At 30.0% G+C, this 25,323-nt stretch overlaps 1 protein-coding gene across 8 annotated transcripts in view; it reads right to left on the bottom strand.

Moving 5' to 3' along the window:
* The window catches only part of Dys (Dystrophin), a 913,182-nt gene that overhangs the window by 595,815 nt on the left and 292,044 nt on the right, over window positions 1-25,323 (bottom strand). For 6 of the 8 annotated variants that reach the window (XM_075289613.1, XM_075289609.1, XM_075289607.1 and 3 more), the window contains 3 exons: window positions 3,934-4,002; window positions 3,137-3,227; window positions 2,954-3,074 (listed from right to left, as the gene is read on the bottom strand). In XM_075289613.1, coding sequence (XP_075145728.1) covers window positions 2,954-3,074; window positions 3,137-3,227; window positions 3,934-4,002 — 281 coding nt within the window. The remainder of the gene's footprint in view (window positions 1-2,953; window positions 3,075-3,136; window positions 3,228-3,933; window positions 4,003-25,323) is intronic. The other 2 variants (XM_075289610.1, XM_075289615.1) reach the window with 1 other exon arrangement.

Raw genomic sequence — 25,323 nt, 5'->3', positions numbered from 1 at the left:
CAAAATTTTATTTCTATGGAAAATTTATCAAAATTTTATTTCTAAAGAAAATTTTGTCAAAATTTTATTTCTATAGAAAATTTTGTCAAAATTTTATTTCTATAGAAAATTTTGTCAAAAATTTTATTTCTTCAGAAAATTTTGTCAAAATTTTATTTCTATAGAAAATTTTCTCAATATTTTAGTTCTATGGAAAATTTTGTAAAAATTTTATTTCTATAGAAAATTTTGTGATAATTTTTTTGTCTAGAAAATTTTGTCAAAATTTTTTTCCTCTAGAAAATTTTGTCAAAACTTTATTTCTCTAAAAAATTTTGTCAAAATTTTATTTCTATGGAAAATTTTGTCAACATTTTATTTCTATGGAAAATTTTGTCAACATTTTATTTCTATAGAACATTTTATCTAAATTTTATTTCTATGGAAAAATATGTCAAAATTTTATTTCTATGGAAAATTTTGTCAAAATTTTATTTCTATAGAAAATTTTGTCTAAGTTTTATTTCATATGGAAAATTTTGTCTAATTTTTTTTTCTTTTTGTCAAGTTTGTTTTTTCTCTAGAAAATTTTGTCAAAATTTTATTTCTATGGAAAATTTTGTCAAACTTTTGTTTTTATAGAAAAATTTGTCAAAATTTTATTTCTATGGAAAATTTTGTCAACATTTTATTTCTATAGAAAATTTTGTCAAAATTTTATTTCTATAGAAAATTTTGTCAACATTTTATTTCTATAGAAAATTTTGTCAAAACTTTATTTCTCTAAAAAATTTTGTCAACATTTTATTTCTATGGAAAATTTTGTCAACATTTTATTTCTATAGAAAATTTTATCTAAGTTTTATTTCTATGGAAAACTTTGTCAAAATTTTATTTCTATGGAAAATTTTGTCAACATTTTATTTCTATAGAAAATTTTGTCTAAATTTTATTTCTCTAGAAAATTTTGTCAAAATTTTATTTCTACGGAAAATTTTGTCAAAATTTTATTTCTATAGAAAATTTTGTCTAAGTTTTATTTCATATGGAAAATTTTGTCTAATTTTTTTTTTCTTTTTGTCAAGTTTGTTTTTTCTCTAGAAAATTTTGTCAAAATTTTATTTCTATGGAAAATTTTGTCAAACTTTTGTTTTTATAGAAAAATTTGTCAAAATTTTATTTCTATGGAAAATTTTGTCAACATTTTATTTCTATAGAAAATTTTGTCAAAATTTTATTTCTATAGAAAATTTTGTCAAAATTTTATTTCTATAGAAAATTTTGTCAAAACTTTATTTCTCTAAAAAATTTTGTCAACATTTTATTTCTATGGAAAATTTTGTCAACATTTTATTTCTATAGAAAATTTTATCTAAGTTTTATTTCTATGGAAAATTTTGTCAAAATTTTATTTCTATGGAAAATTTTGTCAACATTTTAGTTCTATAGAACATTTTATCTAAATTTTATTTCTATGGAAAAATATGTCAAAATTTTATTTCTATGGAAAATTTTGTCAACATTTTATTTCTATAGAAAATTTTGTCTAAATTTTATTTCTCTAGAAAATTTTGTCAAGATTTTATTTCTACGGAAAATTTTGTCAACATTTTATTTCTATAGAACATTTTATCTAAATTTTATTTCTATGGAAAAATATGTCAAAATTTTATTTCTATGGAAAATTTTTTCAAAATTTTATTTCTCTAAAAAATTTTGTTATAATTTTTGTTCTCTAGAAAATTTTGTCAAGTTTTTTTTTTCTCTAAAAAATTTTGTCAAAATTTTATTTCTCTAAAAAATTTTGTCAAAATTTTATTTCTATGGAAAATTTAGTCAACATTTTATTTCTATAGAAAATTTTGTCTAAATTTTATTTCTATGGAAAATTTTGTCAAAATTTTATTTCTATGGAAAATTTTTTCAAAATTTTATTTCTCTAAAAAATTTTGTTATAATTTTTGTTCTCTAGAAAATTTTGTCAAGATTTTTTTTCTCTAAAAAATTTTGTCAAAATTTTATTTCTCTAAAAAATTTTGTCAAAATTTTATTTCTATGGAAAATTTAGTCAACATTTTATTTCTATAGAAAATTTTATCTAAGTTTTATTTCTATGGACAATTTTGTCAAAATTTTATTTCTATGGAAAATTTTGTCAACATTTTAGTTCTATAGAACATTTTATCTAAATTTTATTTCTATGGAAAAATATGTCAAAATTTTATTTCTATGGAAAATTTTGTCAACATTTTATTTCTATAGAAAATTTTGTCTAAATTTTATTTCTCTAGAAAATTTTGTCAAAATTTTATTTCTACGGAAAATTTTGTCAACATTTTATTTATATAGAACATTTTATCTAAATTTTATTTCTATGGAAAAATATGTCAAAATTTTATTTCTATGGAAAATTTTTTCAAAATTTTATTTCTCTAAAAAATTTTGTTATAATTTTTGTTCTCTAGAAAATTTTGTCAAGTTTTTTTTTTCTCTAAAAAATTTTGTCAAAACTTTATTTCTCTAAAAAATTTTGTCAAAATTTTATTTCTATGGAAAATTTAGTCAACATTTTATTTCTATAGAAAATTTTGTCTAAATTTTATTTCTCTAGAAAATTTTGTGAAAATTTTATTTCTATGGAAAATTTTGTCAACATTTTATTTCTATAGAAAATGTTGTCAAACTTTTATTTCTATGGAAAATTTTGTCTAAATTTTATTTCTTTCAAATATTGGAGTACCTCGTAGTTGGGCTAGAATATTTGGCAAAATTTTCCAAAACATTAAAAATTCTCTCATTCTATCAAACAGTAAAAATATACCATTTTTGCTAGAATTCTACCAACTGTGGCAACCATTCAAGGTAGTCGATAAAGCTGCCATGAACTTACCGCTCAACCCCAATTTAGGAAAATTCCCCTTTACCCTACATAAATATTAACTCTGTAATCTTAAGGTAAGATATAAGTACTTACTTTTTGTTCTTTCTGTTGGGCTTCCAAAATATCAGCTGTGGTAGCCACTGTGCCCATACGTTCAGAACGAGCCTCCATACGCTGTAACCACTTTTCCAATTCCAAACGTTTGGCTTCATATCTGGAAAAATCGAATATTTAAAATCCCTAAACCAAAAAAACGAAAAAATCCATTTAACATACCTTTGGGAATCACTTAACATACTCTTCAATTGAGCAGCTCTTTGCAAGACACATTGTGATGTCTCATCCCAATGTTCACGCAAACGGGTGACTAAAAAAAAAATACAGCAAATATATAAAATTACAATTTATTCTATTTAGTTGACATATATAATTTTGAATTTTGCAAAACAAAAATACATTAAACAATTAAACAATAATTTTAAATGTGCTAAAAGTATTAAAAAAAATTTTTCAAAATATCAAAACCTTTGTGGGAACATCCCTGTGTGTGATAAGTGATTTGGAGTTTAGGTCAGGGTTGTATTTGCACAAAAACCAGGGTTGATTAAATTCTTAGTTTTTTTTTTTGTAAATTCGCTCTCTACGTTCCTTTGGTATAAACATCTCTCGATATACCACAAGTTTATTAGGGCAAAAAAAAAAAGGTAATGAATTATTATTAAGAGCAAAATACATGCTGTATTAGTAGTTGAGCTTAAGAAAAATCGTCAAGGGGCTAACATTTAGGCGTACTTAGTTTTGTTTTTATGGTTTTAGTTTGGCAGTGGTTAATTTAGCCCTCTGTGATCGTCGATCAAAAGGATAGGGTTACAATTTAAACTTGTGAGTATTTTTAGTTGTTCTTGGGCATTATAAGTTAATAAACCAATAAATTCTTGAATTTTTATGCAGCTTTCACAACACCAAATTTTTTATTTCAATTTTTTGTTTGTTTTGAGGTTAAAACGCTAGTGTATTAAAATGATTTATTTGCACATATCAAAGAAAATTCTTTTTGAGTTTCAACACTTTACCTTTCAAACAACATCGCATATAATCCAAATCGGCGGAACAATGCGGTGCTAACGAAAACTGTTTCAATTCTAATTGGAATAGAAGGAAAGATTTAGATAGAGATGAACATAATCATGCTTAAAGTTTAGATTATTATTTTCAGAAACAAATTTTGATTAAAAAACTTTTATTATATAAATATAAGAATGAGGCATGATTTGCAAAAAATGAGGAACAGTGCCAGGTAAATGGTCTTGGATATAGAAAATTGTTAAAATTGCTTAGATTAGAAGTTAGAGTCGATGTAAGGAAGTAACCAAAATATTTGTGGGCTACAAATAGGAGGGGAGCGTTGCCTTGATGTGGGAAGAATCAAGCTAATCCATAAGATTATATATTACAGAGACAATATCAAATTTATTTATGAAATTTATTATCACCCAAAGTATTTGTGATTTTTTTTAAATACTAAGAAATAATAAAAATAAAATACACATTGAATAAGTATAGACGCCTCAGCCGGGTAGGCTGTCTCAATTATATGCTAACTTGGGAGATTATTATCCAGGATAATATTAAAATTAGTAATTTATGAATTGTACAAAAAGTACGTAAAAGAAACTATTGCCTAACCTTTCCAGTAAGTCTATTTCAGTCACTGAGGTTTTGGAAGACAGTCTTCGCGTACAGTTCAATTAACATCCCAGCAAAAAAAAAGCATCGCCAAAAAAAGTAATGAAAATGTTCTTTTTGGATCCGAAAGTGGTGCAAAATTGACGCAGAAGCGATGAATTTATCATGGGCTTTTCATAGGACGGAAATTCTCCATTTCAACAGCCGTTGCATTGAATTTGCATCACTTCTTTAGGTGTGATCCGAATTCAATGTTTTGGATGTAAATTAAAAAATTCTGTGATATTTTGTCAAATAAATAATTTTTATAATTTTTTATAATTTTTAATGGATTCTAACCTCAAATATTGTCAAAAATTCGCAATTTTTTCAGATTGGATTTAGATTTTTTTTCGACAAAATTTAAATGAATTTAAAGCGATGAATTTATCATGGGCTTGTCATAGGACGGAAGTTCTCCATTTCAACAGCCGTTGCATTGAATTTGCATCACTTCTTTAGGTGTGATCCGAATTCAATGTTTTGGATGTAAATTAAAAAATTCTGTGATATTTTGTCAAATAAATAATTTTTATAATTTTTTATAATTTTTAATGGATTCTAACCTCAAATATTGTCAAAAATTCGCAATTTTTTCAGATTGGATTTAGAATCTTTTTCGACAAAATTTAAATGATTTGTAACATTTTATGAATTCTTACTCTGTTTTTAACCTATTTAAAAAAAAAAATAAAATTACCCATTAAAAGTACCCAGCAAAAAAAGCGTCGCCAAAAAAGTAATGAAAATGTTCTTTTTGGATCCGGAAGTGGTGCAAAATTGACGCAGAAGCGATGAATTTAACATGGGCTTCTCATAGGACGGAAGTCCTCCTTGTCATAGGACGGAAGTCCTCCGTTGCACTGAATTTGCATCACTTCTTTAGGTGTGATCCGAATTCAATGTTTTGGATGTAAATTAAAAAATTCTGTGACATTTTGTCAAATAAATAATTTTTAATATTTTTTTTTTAATTTTTAATGGATTCTAAGGCTTGTCGGAAAAATTTGACCTAAAATATTTTCCAAAAATTCACAATTTTTTCAGATTGGATTTAGCATTTTTTTCAACAAAATTTAAATGATTTGTACCATTTTATGTATTCTTACTATGTTTTTAACCTATTTGAAATAAAAAAGTTAAAATTACCCATTAAAAGTATGAAAAAACCAAGTTATAAAAAATTTAATTAAAAGAACTTCCTGGGTAGTTAAAATAAATCACATAATCATAAGTGCATCTTCTGGAAGCGCTTTTAAAGTTGTGCCTATGGAAGAACTTCCAAATTTTTTTGCTGGGTATGAAAGAACCAAATTATAAAAAATTGAATTCCAAGAACTTCCTGGGTAGTTAAAATAAAGAACATCATTGGGAGTGCATCTTCTGGAAGTGTTTTTAAAGTTGTGCCGTTGGAAGAACTTCCCAATTTTTTTGCTGGGATGGCTTCGATGGAAGTTAAATTCCGTAGATTTCAACATTGGTTCCATTACTGAGGTTTCGTCACAAGTTAAATCACTTAGATTTTGGCCTGAAGTTCATTCAGTCACAGTGACGTTCTCATCATCATCTAATTCTATTCAAATCAACGAATTCATCGAATTAGCCTTCATATGATGACATATCCCTGACATATCTTCAACGATATTGCTGTACGTGAAGATTGCCATCGTGATTATAAAATCCAGAAAACCACAATGATTGCGTGATCTCCTTGTAGCCTGAAGATGTTAGTTGGTTGCATACTATCCTTTCCAGAAAGTCTCTTTCAGCCTTTGACATTAATTTCTTTAAAGGCTTCCCAGCAAAAAAAATGGAAGTTCTTCTAAAGGCTCAACTTTAAAAACGCTTCCAAAAATGTCCTCCCAAAGATGTTCTTTATTTTAACTGCACAGGAAGTTCATTTGAGTTAATTTTTTTTATAACTCGCTGTTTTCATATTTTTAATGGAAAATTGAATTTTTATACCCTTCACCATAGGATGGGGGTATATTAACTTTGTCATTCCGTTTGTACCACATCGAAATATTGCTCAAGGATCCCATAAAGTATATATATTCTGGATCGTGGTGAAATTCGGAGTCGATCTGAGCATGTCCGTCCGTCCGTCCGTCCGTCTATTGAAATCACGCTAACTTTCGAACGAAACAAGCTATCGACTTGAAACTTGGCACAAGTAGTTGTTATTGATGTAGGTCGGATGGTATTGCAAATGGGCCACATCGGTCCATTTTTACGTATAGCCCCCATATAAACGGACCCCAGATTTGGCTTGCGAATCCTCTATGAAACGAAAATTTCATCCAATCCGGCTGAAATTTGGTACATGGTGTTGGTATATGGTCTCTAACGTCCATGCAAAAACTGGTCCACATCGGTCCATAATTATATATAGCCCCCATATAAACCGATCCCCAGATTTGGCTTGCGGAACCTCTAAAAGAAGCAAATTTCTTCCGATCCGGCTGAAATTTGGTACATGGTGTAAGTATATCGTCTCTAATAACCATGCAAAAATTGGTCCACATCGGTCTATATTTATATATAGCCCCCATATAAGCCGATCCCCAGATTTGGCTTGCGGAGCCTCTAAGAGAAGCAAATTTCAACCGATCCGGCTGAAATTTGGTACATGGTGTTAGCATATGATCTATAACAATCATGCAAGAATTGGTTCACATCGGTCCATAATTATATATAGCCCCCATATAATTCAGTCACAGTGACGGTCTCATCATCACCTAATTCTATTCAAATCAACGAATTCATCGAATTAGCCTTCATATGATGACATATCCCTGACATATCTTCTACGATATTGCTGTACGTGAAGATTGCCATCGTGATTATAAATTCCAGAAAACCACAATGATTGCGTGATCTCCTTGTAGCCTGAAGATGTTAGTTGGTGGCATACTATCCTTTCCAGAAAGTCTCTTTCAGCCTTTGACATTAATTTCTTTAAAGGCTTCCCAGCAAAAAAAAAAATGGAAGTTCTTCTAAAGGCTCAACTTTAAAAACGCTTCCAAAAATGTCCTCCCAAAGATGTTCTTTATTTTAACTGCACAGGAAGTTCATTTGAATTAATTTTTTTATAACTCGCTGTTTTCATATTTTTAATGGAAAATTGAATTTTTATACCCTTCACCATAGGATGGGGGTATATTAACTTTGTCATTCCGTTTGTACCACATCGAAATATTGCTCTAAGATCCCATAAAGTATATATATTCTGGGTCGTGGTGAAATTCTGAGTCGATCTGAGCATGTCCGTCCGTCCGTCTATTGAAATCACGCTAACTTTCGAACGAAACAAGCTATCGACTTGAAACTTGGCACAAATAGTTGCTATTGATGTAGGTCGGATGGTATTGCAAATGGGCCATATCGGTCCACTTTTACGTATAGCCCCCATATAAACGGACCCCCAGATTTGGCTTGCGAATCTTCTAAGAAACGCAAATTTCATCCGATCCGGCTGAAATTTGGTACATGATGTTGGTATATGGTCTCTAACGTCCATGCAAAAATTGGTCCACATCGGTCCATAATTATATATAGCCCCCATATAAACCGATACCCAGCTTTGGCTTGCGAATCCTCTAAGAAATGCAAATTTCATACGATCCGGCTGAAATTTGGAACATGGTGTTAACATATGATCTCTAACAACAATGCAAAAATTGGTCCACATCGGTCCATAATTACATATAGCCCCCATATAAACCCATCCCCAGATTTGACTTGCGGAGCCTCTAAGAGAAGCAATATTCATCCGATTCGGCTGAAATTTGGTACATAGTGTTAGCATATGATATCTAATAACCATGCAAAAATTGGTCCGCATCGGTCCATAATTATATATAGCCCCCATATAAACCGATCCCAGATTTGGCTTGCGGAGCCTCTTGGAAGACCAAAATTCATCTGATTCAGTTGAAATTTGGTACGTGATGTTCGTATATGGTATCCAACAACCATGCAGGAATTGGTTCATATCAGTCCATAATTATATAAAGCCCCCATACAAACCGATGCCCAGATTTGACCTCCGGTGCCTTTTGGAGAAGCAAAATTCATCCGATTCGGTTGAAATTTGGTACGTGATGGTTGTTATAATATTTAACAGCCATGCCAAAAGTGGTCCATATCAGTCCATAATCATATATAGCCCCCATATAAACCGATCCCGAGTTTTGTTTTGGGAGCCTCTTGGAGGAGCAAATTTTATACGAGTCAGTTGAAATTTGGTACATTGTGCTAGTATGTGGCCGTTAACAACCATACCTATGGATCTAGTTAGGTCTATAGTTATATATAGCCCTCAGATAAATCGATCCCCAATCACACAAAAATTGGTCCATATCAAGTTCATAATTGTATTTAGCCCCCATATAAGCGACCCCCATATTTCAATTCTGGCTGTCTACACGCAAAGAAAAAAAAACGTTTGGAAAACGTGTACCGAAAACGTTTTTCTTTTGTTAGAGTTTTTTGAATTGCTTCGAAAATTTTAAACTTTTATCACCAAAAAAATTCGTTTGTTACAAAATTTTTATTTTTTCAATAAAAAAAAGTTATTTTTGAAACAACAACACAGTCCATTTCGTTTATATCAAACACTGTTCTTTTCCGACTTTAGGTCTTTAATAAGACACAGTTTACAGTTCAAAATTTAATATACTACAATGTAATGTTGAACATTTTTTCGGAATCTTCCGAACATATCTGGAATATATGTAAAAAAAAAACAAAAAAAAAACAAACTTTGGTCGAAGCAGGGATCGAACCCACGACCCTTGGCATGCAAGTCGGACATAGCAACCACTGCTCCACGGTGCCAAACTAAATGTTTGTTTCTTTTAAATAAACTTTGTTTATTCGGTTCGTGGGCGCCGCAAGCTATGCTATATAAATATAACTTATATGGATATTTATCTATTGATGACCATAACAGGTACATAGCTCAGTGGTTAGTGTGTTGTCTTAGAAAGTGCATGGTCCGCGGTTCGATTCTCCGTCCAGGCGAAAGGTAAAAAAATTTCTTCTACATTGTTGGTATTACAGAAAAAGTGCTAAGAACTAAAAAACTTCGTGGAAGTGAGAAAGATGTGAGGGAAAATGCAATTAGCCAGAAAAAAATTTTTTTGAGTTAGTCTTTATGAAATTGTTTTTACATCCTGGAAAAGAATAAACGTTTATCACAAAAAGTATATACTTTTCTTCCAAATGCACTTCCTTTCAACGAAAAGCAAATGAGAAACGAACTTTGTTTGTCTAAAATTTCGTTTGGGAGGAAAGAATTATTTTTTTGCGTGTACCACGTATGGACTAACTCACAATTTAGAAAACGATGTTAAGAAGTTTTAAGATACCACAACCCAAGTAATTCGATTGTGGAGGGTACATAAGATTCGAACTGGTCGAACTTACGGCCATTTTAAATAGGCTGTTTTGATTTAAAATAGGCTAAAAACAGATTATGAATTAATGAAATGGTACAAATTATTTAAATTTTGTCAAAAAAATTATAAATTTCTTTCTAAAAAAATTGCGAATTTTTGAAATTATTTGATGTCAAAGGTTCCAGACAAGCTTTATAATGCATTAAGAAACATAAAAAAAATAAAAATTGTTTATTTATCAAAATATCATAAAATTTTTTAATTCACATAAAAAACACTGAATTCACTTCACACTTTAAGAAGTGATGCAACGGCTGTTGAAATGGTGGACATCCGTCTTATGACAAGCCCATGTTAAATTTATCGCTTCTGCGTCAATTTGGCAACACTTTCGGATACAAAAAGAACATTTTCACTACTGTTTTGTGCGACGCTGTTTTGCTGGGTCTATAAAAGTAAACTTGGAAATATGATCTTGAAGTGGACGTCGGTAGTCAAAGGGTTAAGTTGCGACCTACGGTTAGATTGGGTTAGGTATAGCGCCGGCCTATTATTTCAAGCTAACTTATAATATTCAGTCCATTGTGATACCACAGTGATGAACTTTTTCTTGCGGCCAGTGTATCACGCAATCACGCAGAGGTTTCGGCTATCAATTCAATCGCTTAAGTGACGACCTAAGGTTAGTATAGTGGTAGTCAGCTATTTTAGGCTCACTTTTGGTATTCAGTCCATTGTGATACCCCAGAAAAGAACATCTCTTTGCGACCTACACTTCAAGTTGCAAGAACGATTACCATATCCGAAGCTGCTGGCGAGCCTGAATTGATTACCAATTAAGATAATAGCTTAACCCTTTAATGCCCCAATTTTTTCCAGCTGATTAAATTTTCAATGTTAACGACACAAAAGCAAGAGAGCTAAGCAAGAAAATTGTATACCGTAAAATTCAGCATATGCTGCAAAGGTTAGGTTAGGTTATGTGGCAGCCCGATGTATCAGGCTCACTTAGACTATTCAGTCCATTGTGATACCACATTGGTGAACTTCTCTCTTATCACTGAGTGCTGCCCGATTCCATGTTAAGCTCAATGATAAGGGACCTCCTTTTTATAGCCGAGTCCGAACGGCGTTCCACATTGCAGTGAAACCACTTAGAGAAGCTTTGAAACCCTCAGAAATGTCACCAGCATTACTGAGGTGGGATAATCCACCGCTGAAAAACTTTTTGGTGTTCGGTCGTAGCAGGAATCGATCCCACGACCTTGTGTATGCAAGGCGGGCATGCTAACCATTGCACCACGGTGGCTCCCATATGCTGCAAAGCCTCTTGAATAGTTTCAAATAAGTTTTCTTTTTATTTTGCCCATTTTTGTTGTCTTAAGGTGTGTTTTACTAAAAGCTTCCTTATTAAATAAAGCTTGGGCTTGGGCATTAGAGGGTTAAGTGTTTTGTCTTGCAGTTCAAGCACTGCAGTACAATCGCTGAGGTATGGGCCAGTAGTGTAATTTTTGAGAGTTTAATCTTCCAGTTTGTTCACTGAAGTTTCGGAAGTCAGTTCTGAAGTATCGGCGTACATTTTAATCACCGAAAATTCGGTGGGAGTTAAATCCCGCAGTTTTCAGCTTTGTTTCAATTACTGAGGTTTCGCCAAAAGCTGAATTACTTAGATTGTGTTTTGCAGTTCACACAGTCACAGAGGTTTAGGCCATCAGTTCTATCTCTTTAAGAGGCCACCTATTCTGTAGGAAATTGTTTTGTGACAAGAAATGAACACTAATCACGAAGAACTAACTACTTGGGGTAGACACTGAAGATAGACTGTCATCCACCTACCATGAGCACGGAACCGATTCCTCACGAGTCAGGCGCCAACATTGCATCGGCAACCTAATGCGTCATCATGAACTGACCGGTTTTTATTTATGAATCAACGAATTCACATATTTCCAATCCAACTAAACGTAGAGGAATCATCCGTTGCTGATTGCGAAATTCATGTTGGTAGTTTCAGATTATTAAAGTTCTAATCACCTTGCTCATCCAATTGCCTATAACATGGCAACATCTCCCTAATGTCTTCTACGATAATTTTGTACTAGAAGGTTGTCAAAATTAAAAATTCGTATTAGCCATCATGGTTACATTCCCGCCTTGTAGTCTGAATGTCCGGGATCACTACCAGGTGTCGGGAAAAGCGTCAAATGAGATTCCTACTGTGGACATTGTATTTTTGTACTTTCTTTCTGGGTAACCAACTTTCTTGAATTGAAAAAAAAAATCACGGATTGTAGCGGAAGTTTCACTACGTCAAAATTCAATATAATTTAGATTTTTAACATTCAAAGATAAGAGAAGATTTATGGGCTAATTCATAAATGTTATGATTTAATGAACTTATTCATAAGCCTTATGAATAATTTATATTATTTTCAATTATTATAACCCCCTAATATCAAACTATACTAAAAATCAAAAATACCAATAAAAATATTGGATTAAAAAACCAAAAACAAACAATTCACAATAAAAGCAATTTTATTTTGAAAAATTAAAAAACAAAATCCCAAAATACTTCTCATACCCGGTAATTGAGGACTTTGAGCCAATTGAGTCTCATCATGTGATGAACGTCTGCGCAAGCGCATTTCTTCACGTGTCAAAGCGGCCACTGTCGATCCTTGGGCGGCGGCTGCAGCTGCTGCAGCAGCCCTCGATTGAGCCTGATGTTGCAGCAAAGCCGCAGCAGCTGCAGATCCGGGACTTTGTCCAGTATTATGGACAACATTTCCGGGAATATTACCCAACAACTGTTGGCGAATATGTTCACGAAATTCAGAACTAAGAGGCATGGGACCACTAGGTGCTGCTGTTGTTACAGGCGGTTGACCGGAAGGTGGTACAGGACCTGGTACCGGTCCTTGTGGTTTGGTAAAATCATTGTTGCTAGTGGGAACATGTGATCGATGACGGCTATATTGCAATTCCAATGGTAGATTACGATCCAAGGAACGCATATGATGTTCTATAGTGGAACGCATAGCCTGCTGTTGACTCTGTTCCAATTGGCTTAGATTATTGGTGGAGGAATTTTGCAGAGCTTGAGCTCTCAATTGTTTGATTTCCTCTATTGATTGTCTTGCAGCAGCGGCAGCATTTTGTACGGAATTTTCATCCAAGGAGAGATTGCGTTCATAGGCTGCAGCTCGAATATTTACAGCAGAAACATGACGGTTGCCCGAACTAAGGGCTGCCTTAAATTGCATATCGAAATTATTTTGTGCTTCCAAGGAACGTAAATTCATTTGTTCTTGCATGGCTCTCTCCATGTTACGCAAACCACTTTCTATGCCTCGTAAGGCATCTTCGGAACCAAAATCCTCCGATGGTGATATACGAGACGAGGAAGAATTCGAGGAGGAAGCAGTGGAAGATTTTTTAACATCACTGGCTCGAGTGGGCGCTGGAGAGGGCACATTTTTGTCTAGCGGCAAATCAAAAGGATTGGAAGATCTTTTCGCTTCGGGCTTTTCCGGTGGTACTGGCGGCTTATCTTTGAATTTTGCCACCGAAAGAGGAGAATTCTGGGCACTATTTTGTGCGGAACATTGTGCTGACCCAGGTTTTCTTGGTAATGGTGGTGGTACCCGGCCAGGCGGAGGCAAATTAAAACCATCGGGTAAACTTTTCAAACTATGACGCTTGGGTGGTATCTCAGGCGGTGTTGAACGATCCGAAGAGCGAGCCGGTATAGCAGGAACTGGTTTATTATGTTGTGGCGGCAATGGTGGTGGTAGGGCTCCAGCTGGTTTTGGAGGCAAATGCAATGGGGGTTTTGCATGATTACTGGCCATTGAAGGCGCTGGCGGATGATCCTCTTGGGAGGCTTGTTTACGTAAAATTTGTTGTGCTCTTATGGCAGCTTGTGCGGCTAGTTCCGAATTGAGACGTGGTATTTCAGGAGCCATTTTAGGCATATCACTATCATTGGTTTTGGCAGTCATTTTGTGGATTTTAGATGGCAATACCAAAAGCTACTAAAGAAATTATAATGAAGCAATCTCTATTGATAATGGTGATGAGGATATCAATTTTCTAGGATATGTTGATTGATATGAAGGTTGAATAATTTTTGTATTTATATTCTGTTTGCTGGTCGTCTTTCTAGGGAGACTATAGATTTATGTTTCCTATTTAGTTTTTGTTTTTTTTTTTCTATCCAAAGACGGTTCACAACATTTTGTTTAGAATTTTTCGCAGTTTTTTTGTTTATAAACCTGCATTAAGAGGCTTTAATTTAACATTTTTATTTTTTCGTTGATTTAGTTTTTTATACATATTTAAATTTTTTTTATAGAAATTGATTGGTTTTGCTTTTGGTAAACTTTTTTTTTAATTTTCTTGCTGTTGAAAGAACCAAAAAAAAAATATATATAAAAATTTTAAAACACCTTATTGAATTTTTTTGTTTGAAAAGAACACATAGCTAAATTTGCTAGAATGGAGATTTTATAAACACTTTGTAGAAAATTTTGTTGCCTGCTTTCAGGCTTATGGTATATCTCTATGTAAATATGGCACTTTTTGAATTTTTGTTTTTATTAAAGCCTATTTTATTATATTTTGTTAACTTTTTTATTACATTATATTTTTTATTTGTTTTTAAAACACTATTATTTTTAAAACTTTTTCCATAGTATACCTTCGGGGGAATATTTTTTACACTATTTTTATAAACTACAATTATTCAAATGGTTGATATTGTATTTTTTTTTTAATTTGTTAATAAATATTTATGTTTTTGTTTTGGAAACCATATTTACAATATGGTTTTTATATACGTTTATATTTTAAATTTGTTTTTCATTTATTGCATACTTTTAGGTTTGTGTTTTGATAAACTCATTTGCATATTTCATAAATTGATGATTGAAACACTCCTTTTGTATTTGTCTGTATTGATATAAATATTTCTGCTAGTAATCCCAATGTGAACATAGATTTTTTTAAATATAAATTTATATCGATTGTACAGCATGTTTTCAGGCTTAGGTTTCAATGTATGCATATCATAGGTGTCACGCAATGATGATTACTTTCAAAACAATTCCAATGAGTTTAAAACACAAAAATTGTCCTATATGATGCTAGGAAAATGTTAAACACAGTTATACTTTATGATTCGAGAGCATACTTTTAGGCTGCCTATTATGTTGATTTATGATACTCACTATATTTTAATGTGGGCTTTTAGTTTTTACATTTAATACTATTGAAATACTAATGGCAAAGGCAATAATTGAAATAAATTTTATTGTATTTTACATTTATTTGTGCCTACTTATAGGCTTTTAGTTTTAATATGAACTATTGCATATACACAGGAAAAAATAGTTTTTGTCTTCAATGACGAAATTAATTGATCCAATTAATTTTTAAGTGAGATGTCTTCAATCACAGAAATGATAGTAGCAATCACCAACGTCAATTAAAAAATTAATTGTTCCAATTAAACAATTCATTGATACAACCAATTTTTTTGATTGATTTTTTTTTTTGATTTTTTTTTCTAATAGGCTTTTTGGTGATTTTTGTTTCAATTAAAACATTTGTTAAAGCAATTGAATATTTCATTGAATATTTTTTTAAGATTCAATTAAAATTTTAATTGGAAAAAATTTTAGTGATATTTCTTTTCTGTGTAGTAGCAATGAATGAGGATGATGAGGATTTTTGTCTTGGTTTGCATGTTACAATGGCAATACAACATATTTGTTTTCTATTTGATTGAGTTAATTAATAAGACCTGGCTAGAATTTTCGTTCCAGAATTTTCGTTCTTATGAGAAAGCCAAAATTTGGGTCGATTGGGAGACTGAATCAAAAGACGGATCATTTTTTCTATGCGATATCCATATGTTGTCATAAAGATGGAAAAAAGTAATGTCAAGCGGTGGACAAAGCGTCAATTAATCAGTGTGTTACAATTTTTTTTCGAAGTAAATTCTCGTGCATTTCCCATAGAAAGTAGACTTTTTCAGGGGTTCGCAAAAGTCATAATGCTTTAGAATTTAAGACCAATACTGGGTCATCTCACTTCACTAGACGAATACTGACAACCGTTGTCGACAAATGTTAAAGTAAAGAAGCGAGGCGTAGTTACTCCTGATCCTATCTTGAACTCGTAAAGCGATTTTCTCATTCTGTCTCTCTTTTCAATGATTGATTAATAGAGCCCCTCATATATATACAGTAAAGAACAAATGCATCATATCGCTTCCATATTCCTATACATTTCGATAAAAAACGGAATAAGTCTTTACTCAATGATACGAGAATAATTCTCTATGTCCTTCAAGGAGTTTACATGGGAAAATATAAATGTGAATTTATGTTGCCTACTTTTAGGCAGTTTCTCAATAACACGTACATTGCATACATTTGAGTTTTTAATTATTTTATTCCTAACCATGCTCTACGAAACGTTTTTGTGGAGTAGAAAACGACATAGCTATGACTTGCCCATAGCTTGCATTAGTCACAAATATTTTTTTTCTGATTTTAACAGAATTTTTTTTCCAAACTTGCAGCAAAATTATATCACCACTTTATAGACACCACCATAGTATGGGGGTCAATTAACTTTGTCATTATATCTATAACGTATTGAAATATTGGCCAGAGACCCAACAAACCCAGCAAAAACTAGGTAACCACATCTCATTACAATTGGCATTACCAGGAGTAATGCTGTCATTACACGTTGCATTACATTGAGGTGAGTTATAATGACTTACTTGTAATGACAAAAATAAATATAATGCCTAATAATTTTCGAATAGTTTTAGGCAGTTGGCTTAATGAAATAGAATTTAAAGGATTGAATACTTCTTAGTACGAATGAACTGAAATATTTTTCTATGCTAAGTGTTATTCGTATGAATGATAAGCTTTCTATAATAAAGGAAGTCAGAGTTATCATTTTATAAGAAATTTTACTAAATTTGGTTTTAGTTTTTGTTCGGTTTTTGTTCATTTTTACGAATGCTTTGTTATCAGTGGATAAAATTTTCCTGTTCAGTAGTAAATTCGTATACCCTGCGAAGAAAACAGTATTAGTAAAATGCCATAAATTTTTTGTGATTCAATCACGAAATTAATTGATACAATTAATTTGTAATTGAAATGTCTTCAATCACAGAAATGTTATTAATTGATACTATTATTTTTGTGATTGATTTTTATTTCAATTAAAAAATTTGTTGAATAAATTAAATTTTTAATTGAATATTTTTTAAAACTCAAATAAAATTTTAATTGGAAAAATTTTCGTGAAATTTTTTTGTGGGTAGTTAATGAACTATTCCTAACTGCTTTCAGGATAGGATTTTTTTTACTGAAGCAAGTAAATTTTATTATTTCACACAATAACACTAGTTTACAAAAAAATAAAAAATTCATGTACACTTAATGAAAGGCAAATTTTCTTATGTATTTTGATCTGCTGAATTCGAAAAAAAATCAAATTTTTTTTTTATGGAACGACATTTTTCGGTCGTTTTTCTTCTAGTTGATCTTATTACTTACGTTAGAGTATCATCTATACGATCATGAACTTCTCTTCCAGACGTTTTTTCAATGGTTTATACTTTTCTGGCGGAAAAGGTCCTTTGTAAATTTTTTGAAAATTTGGCTTTTCGCATCGAAAATTTTTAAACCACTTAACTTATCACAGATACAATTGTACCCGATTATTCGTCATTTTAATACCTTTCATTTAAGTACCAACAACGATATAATCGGACATTTTTAACTCGAGATATAATTTGTTTAGAGAGAAAAGAGCGAAAAAATAAAAATAACAGGATATCTCAAAAACTACTCCATAGAAAATTTTTAAACATTTTTTTTTCGAATTCAGCAGATCAAAATACATAAAAAAGGTCGGCTCTCATCAAGTGTACATTTTCAGTGTAAACTAGTGTAATTTAACTTAATGCAAATAAAATGGCTAATCTAAATGGATGAATATTTTTTCCTTTAGTTTCGAAGACACTTTTTTCTGGGTGTAGTGCTCCTATTACACCATTACTCGCCATATTTTGATCCATTGTAATCGCAATAGAAATCAATATTTTCGTGATTTGGTTGCCTGAGACAATAAGTGGCTATTTTACAAGCTTTGGTGTATCTACGAATAAGTGATTACATATTATGTTATTATATGCTTTAAAAGCACTACTTATTTCATGGCCGAAAGTATGCCTGGAGAGAAGTACTTTCCTCCTAGGACATGCGTATGTAAATGTAATCCGGAGCGATGCCAATTAATAAGTGGTTATTATTTTTTAAAACGGCTTACCTACAAGATTACCGGGTAATGAGAGTTTTTGCTGGGAAGTTTAAATATTTTTTGAAAGCATTCACATTTAGACCCATAATTAAATATAGCCCGATTCTCTGAAGAGTATAATTATTTGCTAATGTTATCTATATGCGAATTTTCTATTCTCTTATAACAAAAACTCATATTTAAAAGGTGTTTAACAAAAAATGCTCAACCCCTAAAAAAAATAATAACTTTTAAGAAAATTTCTCAACATAAACTTTTATTTTTTTCATTAAATAATCGAATTATTTTTTATTTCCCACCTGCATAAATATCTTGTTAAAAGTTTTTTTTCTGTTTCCACAGTTTAACACTATAATAAGCTTAAAACTACCACCGAGTATCTTTATTTGCTTACGCATATTTTCTACAGCATACTTTTAGGATTATATATGCGTATTTTTTTTAATCCCGTTTCATATGTAAACAGTATAAAGTGAAAGGTTGTTGTAGATTAACCTAGTGTAAAAAAGAAGCATACATTTTTTTTATGGTACACTGCAAAAAACCAATGGTCGAGAGAACAAAGATTTCTTTTTATACCCTAAACCACATAGTGGTCAGGGTATAATAACTTCGATCTGCCAAAAAATGTGCCTACCAAAAATATTGATTTTAGATCCTATAAAATATATACCGATCGACTCAGAATCACCTTCGGAATCGATCTAGCCCTTGGTGTCCGTCCGTCTGTCCATCCGTCTGTCCATGTATTTGCTGTTCGCAAGATTCCGGTCGCAATATAGATAAAGCTCTCTTGGGAACCACCGTGGTGCAATGGTTAGCATGCCCGCCTTGCATACACAAGCTCGTGGGTTCGATTCCTGCTTCGACCGAACACCAAAAAGTTTTTCAGCAGTGGATTATCCCACCTCAGTATTGCTGGTGACATTTCTGAGGGTTTCAAAGCTTCTCTACAATGTGGGCCGCTGTTCGGACTCGGCTATAAAAAGGAGGTCCCTTGTCATTGAGCTTAACATGGAATTGGGCAGCACTCTGTGATAAGAGAGAAGTTCACCAATGTGGTATCACAATGGACTGAATAGTCTAAGTGAGCCTGATACATCGGGCTGCCACCTAACCTAACCTTTTATAGAAATAACATTTTGACAAAATTTTCAATAGAAATAAAACTTCGACATAATTTACTATAAAATAAAATTTTGACAAAATTTTCTATAGAAATAAAATTTTGACAACATTTTCTATAGAAATTAAATTTTGACAAAATTTTCTATAGAAATAAAATTTTGACAAAATTTTAATAGAAATCAAAATTTTAAGAAAATGTTCTATAGAAATAAAATTTTGCAAAATTTTCTATAGAAATAAAATTTTGACAAAATTTCCTATAGAAATTTAATTTTGATAAAATTTTCTGTAGAAATAAAATTTTGATAAAATTTTCTATAGAAATACAATTTTGACAGAATTTTCTACAGAAATACAATTTTGACAAAATTTCCTATAGAAAAAAAAATTTTGATAAAATTTTCTATGGAAATAACATTTTGACAAAATTTTCTATAGAAATAAAATTTTGACAAAATTTTCAATAGAAATTAAATTTTGATAAAATTTTCTATAGAAATAAAATTTTGAAAAATTTTTCAATAGAAATTAAATTTTGACAACATTTTCTATAGAAATAAAATTTTGACAAAACTTTCGATAGGCATCAAAATTTTCTATAGAAATAAAATTTTGACAAAATTTTCTATAGAAATAAAATTTTAACAAAATTTTCTATAGAAATTAAATTTTGACGAGACCAGTTGATTATAATCACAATAGAATAAGTTTTGACAGAATTTTCTATAGAAATATAATTATACAATTATTATTCGAGCTTTATGGACAGATATAGATTAAGGAACATGGTTAATAGAGCCATTGAAAAGAAAACGCCAGATACAAATCTATACACGCCTGGACTGTACATGTTTCGGTTCGGGCGAATGAACCTTTCCACAGCCTTTAGTATAGATCTGGCTGGGAGATATAACTCAATTTTGGGCCCTTTATGCTAACTCCTTATGGAGAAAACATTTGGGAAATTTCCTCTTACAAATTGAATCATCTTTTCTCCCACTGTACATCATCTTTTCATATAACTTACAAGTCCCTTAATCTTATTTTTATTTCGTTTTGTTACATAGTAATGCAACAACACGAAATTTATTTTTAGAAAGCTAATTTGTTAGAATTCACCTAAGTGGTGAACAGTCGAACAATGCTTATTGTTTCTACAGTCAACTACAACATATGACAATTAACAGAAACTGGTTTCCAGGATACAACAACAATTCTAACGCGTACATTAGTCGTGTTTTTCCTAGTTTTACGACGGGCTCATCGTTGCTTATTATATTACATGTTAGCCTGGCGTTTTCTTTTCAATGGCTCTATTAACCATGTTCCTTAATCTATATCTGTCCATAAAGCTCGAATAATAATTGTATAATTAGATATAATGCATTTGGACGTCAATTGCCTGTTTCGGTATCAGGCTAACATGTAAGAAATATAATTATGCCAAAATTTTCTGTAGAAATAAAATTTTCTATAGAAAAAAAATTTGGTATCATTTTCTATAGAAATAAAGTTTTGACAAAATTTACTATCGAAATAAAATTTTGACAAAATTTTCTAAAGAAATGAAAGTTTGACAAAATTTTGTATAGAAATTAAATTTTGACGAAACCATTTAATTAAAATCGCAATAGAATAAATTTTGACAGAATTTTCTATAGAAATAAAATTTTGACAAAATTTCCAATAGAAATAAAATTTTGACCAAATTGTCTATAGAAATAAAATTTTGACCCAATTTACTATAGAAATAAAATTTTGACAAAATTTTCTATAGAAATAAAATTTTGACAACATTTTCTATAGAAATAAAATTTTGACAAAATTTTGTACAAAACTAAAATTTTGGCAAAATTTTCTGTAGAATAAAGGTTTGACAAAATTTCCTATAGAAATAACAATTTGACGAAATATCCTATGAAATAAAATGTTGACACAATTTTCTATAGAAATAAAATTTTGACAAAATTTTCTATAGAAAGAAAATTTTGACGAGACCAGTTGATTATAATCACACTAGAATAAGTTTTGACAGAATTTTCTATAGAAATATAATTATGACAAAATTTTCTGTAGAAATAAAATTTTCTATAGAAAAAAAAATTGGTATCATTTTCTATAGAAATAAAGTTTTGACAAAATTTACTATCGAAATAAAATTTTGACAAAATTTTCTATAGAAATGAAAGTTTGACAAAATTTTGTATAGAAAATAAATTTTGACGAAACCATTTGATTAAAATCACAATAGAATAAATTTTGACAGAATTTTCTATAGAAATAAAATTTTGACAAAATTTCCAATAGAAATAAAATTTTGACCAAATTTTCTATAGAAATAAAATTTTGACCCAATTTACTATAGAAATGAAATTTTGATAAAATTTTCTATAGAACTAAAATTTTTAGAAAATTTTCTATAGAAATAAAATTTTGACAAATTTTTCAATAGAAATTAAATTTTGATAAAATTTTCAAAAGAAATTAAATTTTGATAAAATTTTCTATAGAAGTAAAATTTTGATAAAATTTTCTATAGATAATTTGTATTAGAATTTTTTATAGAAATAAAAGTTTGCCAAATTTTCTATAGAAATAAAACGTTGACAAAAAATAAAATACGATTTTAACAAAATTCATTGAAAATACAATTTTAACAAAATTCATTGTGTGACAACATTTTCTGTATAAATAAAATTTTGATAAAACTTTCTGGAGAAATAAAATTTTGTCAAAACTTTCTGAATAAAAAAATTTTTGCAAAATAATATTTTTGTCTCAAGTTTCGACCATGATTGTAATGGTTGTTTTAGTACGCGATCGATAACTTCTTATCTATTTAGAAAGTGTTCGTGTGGAAGCGGGTATTGAAACACACATTCTTGAAATTCAATAAAATCGTATTTTTGACTATGGCTTTTACAAAATCGAGTTTTTTTCCCGCATGAACTTGTCTGTTTTCCGAATTTGTAAAAGACTATTAACAAATAAGTTTGTTAAAGACTTTCTTAAAATATTAAAATATTTGGTCAAAACTATTGTACCATAAGTCTGATATCAGCTCAAAAATGTCTACACAAAAGGTACTAAATCATTCGAGGGGGTACTACGGTACTAACCGGGGTGAAAAAGTATTGAAAAAAGTATTATAGTACTGAATTTTCTATCTCTGCTAATTGAGCGATTTCTTGCTTTTTAATAATGGCATACTAACTCTGTAGGTGCAGAAACAAATGTAGCTCCTCCCATAAGCATGTACCCATTTATGCTTTTAACTATGGAAATGCGATTTATCTCCAAAACCGACACCAATGATAACCCCACAAAGACTTATGTTTACTAATTCAGTAGTGGTGGTTTAGGGTATGATATAGTCGGCCCCGGCCGACTTTCTACATGTTTCCAATATAATTATTTAAAATACCATAAAATTTAAATTTAAAGTCATACCTAACAAAACCTATATTTGTCTCATTCTTGTGAGTACTTCAATACCCATACTAGTTTTCCTTGTCAGGAAAAGGTTCATTCGCCCGAACCGAAACATGTACAGTCCAGGCGTGTATAGATTTGTATCTGGCGTTTTCTTTTCAATGGCTCTATTAACCATGTTCCTTAATCTATATCTGTCCATAAAGCTCGAATAATAATTGTATAATTAGATATAATGCATTTGGACGTCAATTGCCTGTTTCGGTATCAGGCTAACATGTAAGAAATATAATTATGCCAAAATTTTCTGTAGAAATAAAATTTTCTATAGAAAAAAAATTTGGTATCATTTTCTATAGAAATAAAGTTTTGACAAAATTTACTATCGAAATAAAATTTTGACAAAATTTTCTAAAGAAATGAAAGTTTGACAAAATTTTGTATAGAAATTAAATTTTGACGAAACCATTTAATTAAAATCGCAATAGAATAAATTTTGACAGAATTTTCTATAGAAATAAAATTTTGACAAAATTTCCAATAGAAATAAAATTTTGACCAAATTGTCTATAGAAATAAAATTTTGACCCAATTTACTATAGAAATAAAATTTTGACAAAATTTTCTATAGAAATAAAATTTTGACAACATTTTCTATAGAAATAAAATTTTGACAAAATTTTGTACAAAACTAAAATTTTGGCAAAATTTTCTGTAGAATAAAGGTTTGACAAAATTTCCTATAGAAATAACAATTTGACGAAATATCCTATGAAATAAAATGTTGACACAATTTTCTATAGAAATAAAATTTTGACAAAATTTTCTATAGAAAGAAAATTTTGACGAGACCAGTTGATTATAATCACACTAGAATAAGTTTTGACAGAATTTTCTATAGAAATATAATTATGACAAAATTTTCTGTAGAAATAAAATTTTCTATAGAAAAAAAAATTGGTATCATTTTCTATAGAAATAAAGTTTTGACAAAATTTACTATCGAAATAAAATTTTGACAAAATTTTCTATAGAAATGAAAGTTTGACAAAATTTTGTATAGAAAATAAATTTTGACGAAACCATTTGATTAAAATCACAATAGAATAAATTTTGACAGAATTTTCTATAGAAATAAAATTTTGACAAAATTTCCAATAGAAATAAAATTTTGACCAAATTTTCTATAGAAATAAAATTTTGACCCAATTTACTATAGAAATGAAATTTTGATAAAATTTTCTATAGAACTAAAATTTTTAGAAAATTTTCTATAGAAATAAAATTTTGACAAATTTTTCAATAGAAATTAAATTTTGATAAAATTTTCAAAAGAAATTAAATTTTGATAAAATTTTCTATAGAAGTAAAATTTTGATAAAATTTTCTATAGATAATTTGTATTAGAATTTTTTATAGAAATAAAAGTTTGCCAAATTTTCTATAGAAATAAAACGTTGACAAAAAATAAAATACGATTTTAACAAAATTCATTGAAAATACAATTTTAACAAAATTCATTGTGTGACAACATTTTCTGTATAAATAAAATTTTGATAAAACTTTCTGGAGAAATAAAATTTTGTCAAAACTTTCTGAATAAAAAAATTTTTGCAAAATAATATTTTTGTCTCAAGTTTCGACCATGATTGTAATGGTTGTTTTAGTACGCGATCGATAACTTCTTATCTATTTAGAAAGTGTTCGTGTGGAAGCGGGTATTGAAACACACATTCTTGAAATTCAATAAAATCGTATTTTTGACTATGGCTTTTACAAAATCGAGTTTTTTTCCCGCATGAACTTGTCTGTTTTCCGAATTTGTAAAAGACTATTAACAAATAAGTTTGTTAAAGACTTTCTTAAAATATTAAAATATTTGGTCAAAACTATTGTACCATAAGTCTGATATCAGCTCAAAAATGTCTACACAAAAGGTACTAAATCATTCGAGGGGGTACTACGGTACTAACCGGGGTGAAAAAGTATTGAAAAAAGTACTATAGTACTGAATTTTCTATCTCTGCTAATTGAGCGATTTCTTGCTTTTTAATAATGGCATACTAACTCTGTAGGTGCAGAAACAAATGTAGCTCCTCCCATAAGCATGTACCCATTTATGCTTTTAACTATGGAAATGCGATTTATCTCCAAAACCGACACCAATGATAACCCCACAAAGACTTATGTTTACTAATTCAGTAGTGGTGGTTTAGGGTATGATATAGTCGGCCCCGGCCGACTTTCTACATGTTTCCAATATAATTATTTAAAATACCATAAAATTTAAATTTAAAGTCATACCTAACAAAACCTATATTTGTCTCATTCTTGTGAGTACTTCAATACCCATACTAGTTTTCCTTGTCAGGAATTTCCAACGTGAAGCCATGTTCCTAATTAAAATGAAAGTAAAAAAAAAAA

The sequence above is a fragment of the Haematobia irritans genome, chromosome 1 (assembly GCF_050003625.1).
Source record: "Haematobia irritans isolate KBUSLIRL chromosome 1, ASM5000362v1, whole genome shotgun sequence".
NCBI lineage: Eukaryota > Metazoa > Arthropoda > Insecta > Diptera > Muscidae > Haematobia > Haematobia irritans.
This window is presented reverse-complemented; position numbering and strand designations above follow the sequence as displayed.